The 5375-nt window shown below is 42.2% G+C and overlaps 1 protein-coding gene across 1 annotated transcript in view; it reads right to left on the bottom strand.

Moving 5' to 3' along the window:
• Positions 1 to 5375, bottom strand: part of ptprz1b (protein tyrosine phosphatase receptor type Z1b) — a gene marked incomplete in the record, with an annotated part of 125924 nt that overhangs the window by 3411 nt on the left and 117138 nt on the right. Inside the window, 3 exon segments of the mRNA XM_014018447.1 lie at positions 1124 to 1276; positions 1358 to 1486; positions 2044 to 2117. Of these exon segments, the coding sequence (XP_013873901.1) occupies positions 1124 to 1276; positions 1358 to 1486; positions 2044 to 2117 (356 nt within the window).

The raw sequence follows: 5375 nt of genomic DNA, 5'->3' as shown, positions 1-5375 counted from the left end.
GCTACAAACAACATGACAAAGGCTGACATGCATAAAAGGGCTTGGACCCCGGTCATAACTGCTTTGCAGTTCTAGTTACATTTAAAATTATAACTCTAATTCAAGCAGAATAGCCTATTGTCAACATAATTATGGAGTGTGATTTATTTTCAACTCAAAATATCTTCAAACTAACGAAATATAAAGTTATTAGGGAGGAAAACCCGTCTGGATAACAGCAGACTGACTGCTCGTAAAATATACGACAGGTCTGGACCACTCGAAATTTTTGTTCGTATCTGAAAAAAATCGTAGAATATGAAAACATTGGTGAATGCCACAACTTCTCCTAAATCACTCGTACGCACAACTGAAGAACAAATCTGTGCGTACGAACGGTTCTTGCATGAGGCCCAATGTGTTTAGATTCTAACTCAGTAAGTACTCGGTATCAGTACTCGGTATTGGCGAGTGCTCAAACTGAAGTACTGAGTTTGAGGAAAAACTGGTAYCAGGACACTCCTTTGGTTAACATTGGTTGAGCAGCTGAGTTGGGTTTGTGGGTTGCGCCAATGGAAAAACTTGCCAAGCTGGTTATTTTGCTATTGCCTGCTGTTTTGAGCTTCTAGTACCTCAGGTGCTGATGAGCAGGTACTCAATGTCAAAACATATGTGCAAACAGTGGAAATCCCAAACCTCCACAGTCTGGAACTGAAATCTATCCCTCAAAAGAACAACATTCATCCATGCAGAGCGGGGGGTCATCAGAGACGACCTCCAGAATCGGGATAGAGAAGATGGAATGACCTGCACACAGTCCTGAGCTCAACCCTACTCAACACCTGTGGGATCATATAAGCGTGATGTTTATTCTAACAACCACATTGGCTGATGTGAAGCAAACGCTGGTTGAAGAATGTGTGACCAGGTTGGTGAGCAGCATTAGGCTGTTGTGGCTGTGTATGGTTCTTCCACATGCTACTCAGGCCCTTGTTGGATACAGTTTTAAATTGTCTAGTTTTTTTATCAGACTTTAAACATCCAATCTAAGAAACAACCACAAACAAGTATAAATAGTAAGTTGCCATCAGGTAGTAGCATTKTTACAACAGAAATAATCAACCAGACCAGTTATGTTTGTTACCTGACTAGACTCCACAGTAAAATCCTGCACCAAAAGTCTCTCCTCATTAGGCAGATGTATGTGCTGCTCCCCACAGTGCGACACAGTGAAACTGTCAAAGCTCAGTGGTAGATCTTTGCTTGGCCAGTAGACACAACAATCCCTCTTTTCACTCTAAAGAAAAAACACAAGATTGTTGTGAAWATGCTGAGTCATTATACATCCCAGATAAAGTCGAGTGTGTGTAAGTTATACCTGATTGTGTGCATCTGGCAGGCAGACAACTGTGTGGGTTTGGTGTTCCCAGATCATTCTCCAGAAATCTTCCACCGTGCTGCTCAGAGGAGTCTGACTCACTATGAACTCCTTACTGCAGTGGTAGCCCTGTTTAAATATGTGTTAGTTATAAAATACATACAGGCACACATCATCAGTAAATACTAAACATATGTACTGACAAAGCAAGAGAAACATTGTCTCCTTTGGGCAGAATTTGGTTACATCCTGTGTCCTGCTCCTGAGACAGCACTCTGGTTCAGTCTTAACAAGAGAACACTTGTATGTGTCTATGGATGGACACCAGTCAGCCCCCCTGGTTCAATTCAGTTAATTTTTATAGCAGCAAGTCACAACAAACRTAGAAAAATAATCAAAGGCAGCCGCCAGACTGGGTAGAATCAAACGAATGGCTGTCAGTGGACTGACTGAGCCAAGGCAGATCTTGCAAACTCCTTCTGGAGAAAGGACCTTTTTATCCATTTTAGTATACAAGCACTTAMAGCTTGACCTCGACAGAGCGTGCAATTTCTTTTCATTTCATTTCCAGCACTTGGCCTGGATGTTTAAATGTTTTTGTTTTGGAATGTTGATGATATCTCTACCAAACTGTCCCCACTAAATGTCATCCCAGCTTTAAACAAAGTAGCAGAAAGTGGACTCACCAGAACATAAGAGGCATTGATGTAGCCTGTGGAGTTTGTTTCTGAAGCTGTCAGAGAAACTCTCGATCTCTCCACTGCACGCATGCACGCACGCACGCACGCACGCACACACACACACACACAAAATAACACATGGCAACAAAATACAACGTAAAAGGAATTTTAATGCAAAACTGACGTCCTTAATTTAAAAAAATGTATTTGAATAAATTCACATAAAAGTTTGTGTTTCAGTCCTTTTTAAGACCATGTATTCCTTTTTGTAGCCTCACCCTTACCCTAAACTTAATCACTCCCAATACATAACCCTAACTTTAGTCCTAAACCGAACCCTTACACCAAAACGTTGTTCATCCATATTAGGACCGATCTTTGGTCACCAAAAGGACTACTGGTCCTCACAAATAAGGTGTTTAAAAGAAATGGTCCTAATACGTAACCAAATCTAGGTACACACCCACACACATTTGTTCTTCTATCCTCATGGGGACTTTTCATTAACTTCTATTCATTTGACAGTCATTTCAATACCGTAAAAAAACTACTGACCCGAACCCTAACCTAAGCTCAATTCACACCTTAGTCCCAAACCCTGACCCACCAACGGTATTTCCCCTGATGGGGACCGGGCTTTTGTCCCCACAAGGAACARTGGGTCCTCACCAGGCTGTGTGTACTGGGAAAATGGTCAAAAATAGCCCCCACCAGATAAAAAAGCATATACTGTACAGTACAGACCAAAAGTTTGGACACACCTTCTCATTCAAAGAGTTTTCTTTATTTTCATGACAAGACATCAAAACTATGAATTAACACATGTGGAATTATATACTTAAAAAAGTGTGAAACAACTGAAAATATGTCTTATATTCTAGGTTGCTTTGATTACTGCTTCACACACTCTTGGCATTCTCTTGATGGGCTTCAAGAGGTGGTTACCTGAAATGGTCTTCCAACAGTCTTGAAGGAATTCCCAGAGATGCTTGGCACTTGTTGGACCTTTTGCCTTCACTCTGCGGTCCAGCTCACCCCAAACCATCTCGAATGGGTTCAGGTCCRGTGGCAGCACCCCCAGGGTTTCCCCTAGGAATTTTTTTTACCGTGGTGGCATGGTGACCTCTCATGAGCGCCGTGGGGGCGTTAAATGAAAATTAAGATTTAATTTAATAAGTATATTGTTATGTATACAAAGTTTACTGTATACAAATGTTCTCAGTCAGCAGGTTGACAGTTTTAGGAGCTGCTTGAGGATAACTTCTCCTCCTTGTCCTCTCTGAAATAGAGACCAAAAATCAACATCCGACATACATAAGCTTTCTGCTTACAGGTCAAACATTTTCATTTAAATAGGAGTATACTGTGGACATGACCTTATTAAAAGTTACAGTTTAGTGTTCTTAGGACTGAAGACTTTCTGAGGAAAGAGGTTTTTAAATATCTTTTCTATCATTTTAGTGTTTTCATTTGAGGAGCTTTGATATATTTATTTGAAAAAATTATAGCAGAGGAAGTTCTCTGCACAGAAAAAAAAATAATTTATTTTTACCATTTTTTTAACCAAACTGACAAGTTTCTCCAGTAAAATGATTGTGTGGCTAATTTAAAGGCATTGAAACACCTGGTTAAATTTAGAAGATATTATGATTAACTACAGACACCTGAAGCTGACTCAGAGAACTCTGTGATTTTAGAGGAAGATCAAAGTCAAACGTAGCCACGGTGCGCCCCGCCCCCACCTCTCCACCCCGCGCGGCTGAAGTCCGCCTGCACCTCCACCCCACTTGCGTGTGATTAATACAGATTTTTTGCGCAAAATTACTGATTTTTGATGCTCATTATACAAGTAACTGTCTGAAGGGGTTGACGTGGACTCTGAAGTCCCGGGCTGGTCGGAGCTGCGCTGCAAGTGGACAGGTTCAGTGGCTGCGGTCAAACTGGCTCTCACCCCTCGCTTTAAAAACAGTCAGCTGATCTGTCGCAGTTTGTTGTGCTCGTGAACACACGGTGTTACAGGGGAAATACTGCAACGTGCTTTTAGAAATATAATATATTTAAAATACCTCGGTGGAAAATAGTCCAGGAAACACTGAGGGCTTTCCCAGGAGGTGTTCACCTGAGCTGAGTGAGACTGACCASCYACCCACCCACACCCACGTCTGACGGCACGGCCCGCCCTGCTCTGTTCTGATTGGGTAAAAGTTTGACTGTGGTTCTTTTTACTGGGGGAAAGAACCGTCAGWTTAATCCCAAGACGGCTTTAACAAGTTTTTTTTCTCKTTTATTTTTACAATGACGAACACCCGTGGAGGAAAGCTTAAGGGGAGGCGGGATCTGGTTGTCGAAACGAAAATAGGTTGTCTCGGACAAACTAAACAACGATTGTGTCAACTCCTGTTTTATGTTGATGATAAAAAAAAATGTAAAAATTTTTTTAAAAATTCATTCAGAAAGTGTGGCGGCTTTTATTTAGCTGTGGCGGCGCACCATGATCAATTACATGTAGGGGAAACCCTGCACCCCATCACTCTCCTTCTTGGTCAAATAGCCCTTACACAGCCTGGAGGTGTGTTTGGGGTCATTGTSCTGTTGAAAAATAAATGATGKTCCAACWAAAYGCAAACCGGATGGAACAGCATGMCGCTGMAAGATGTACAGTGGTAGCCATGCTGGTTCAGTATGCCTTCAATTTTAAATAAATCCATAAMAGTGYCACCAGCAAAGCACCTCCACACTGGCACACCTCCGTGCTTCATGGTGGGAACCAGGAATGTAGAGTCCATCCGTTCACCTTTTCTGCGTCGCACAAAGACACGGTGGTTGGAACCAAAGATCTCAAATTTGGACTCATCAGACCAAAGCAGAGTTCCACTGGTCTGATGTCCATTCCTTGTGTTCTTGAACCCAAACAAGTCTCTTCTGCTTGTTGCCTGTCCTTAGCAGTGGTTTCCTAGCAGCTATTTTACCATGAAGGCCTGATTCACACAGTTGTTCTAGAGATGTGTCTGCTGCCAGAACTCTGTGTGGCATTGACCTGTTCTCTAATCTGAGCTGCTGTTAACCTGACCTGTTCTCTAATCTGAGCTGCTGTTAACCTGAACTGTTCTCTAATCTGAGCTGCTGTTAACCTGCCATTTCTGAGGCTGGTGACTCGGATGAACTTATCGTTCACAGCAGAGGTGACTCTTCGTCTTCCTGTCCTGGGGCGGTCCTCATAAGAGCCAGTTTCTTTGTAGAGCTTGATGTTTTTTGCGACTGCAGTTGGGGACACTTTCAAAGTCTTCCCAATTTTTCAGACTGACTGACCTTCATTTCTTAAAGTAATGATGGCCACT

This window comes from Austrofundulus limnaeus, unplaced genomic scaffold, assembly GCF_001266775.1.
Source record: "Austrofundulus limnaeus strain Quisiro unplaced genomic scaffold, Austrofundulus_limnaeus-1.0 Scaffold193, whole genome shotgun sequence".
Classification (NCBI taxonomy): Eukaryota; Metazoa; Chordata; class Actinopteri; order Cyprinodontiformes; family Rivulidae; genus Austrofundulus; species Austrofundulus limnaeus.
The sequence above is the reverse complement of the archived record's forward strand: the minus strand, read 5'-3'. Positions and strand labels throughout refer to the sequence as shown.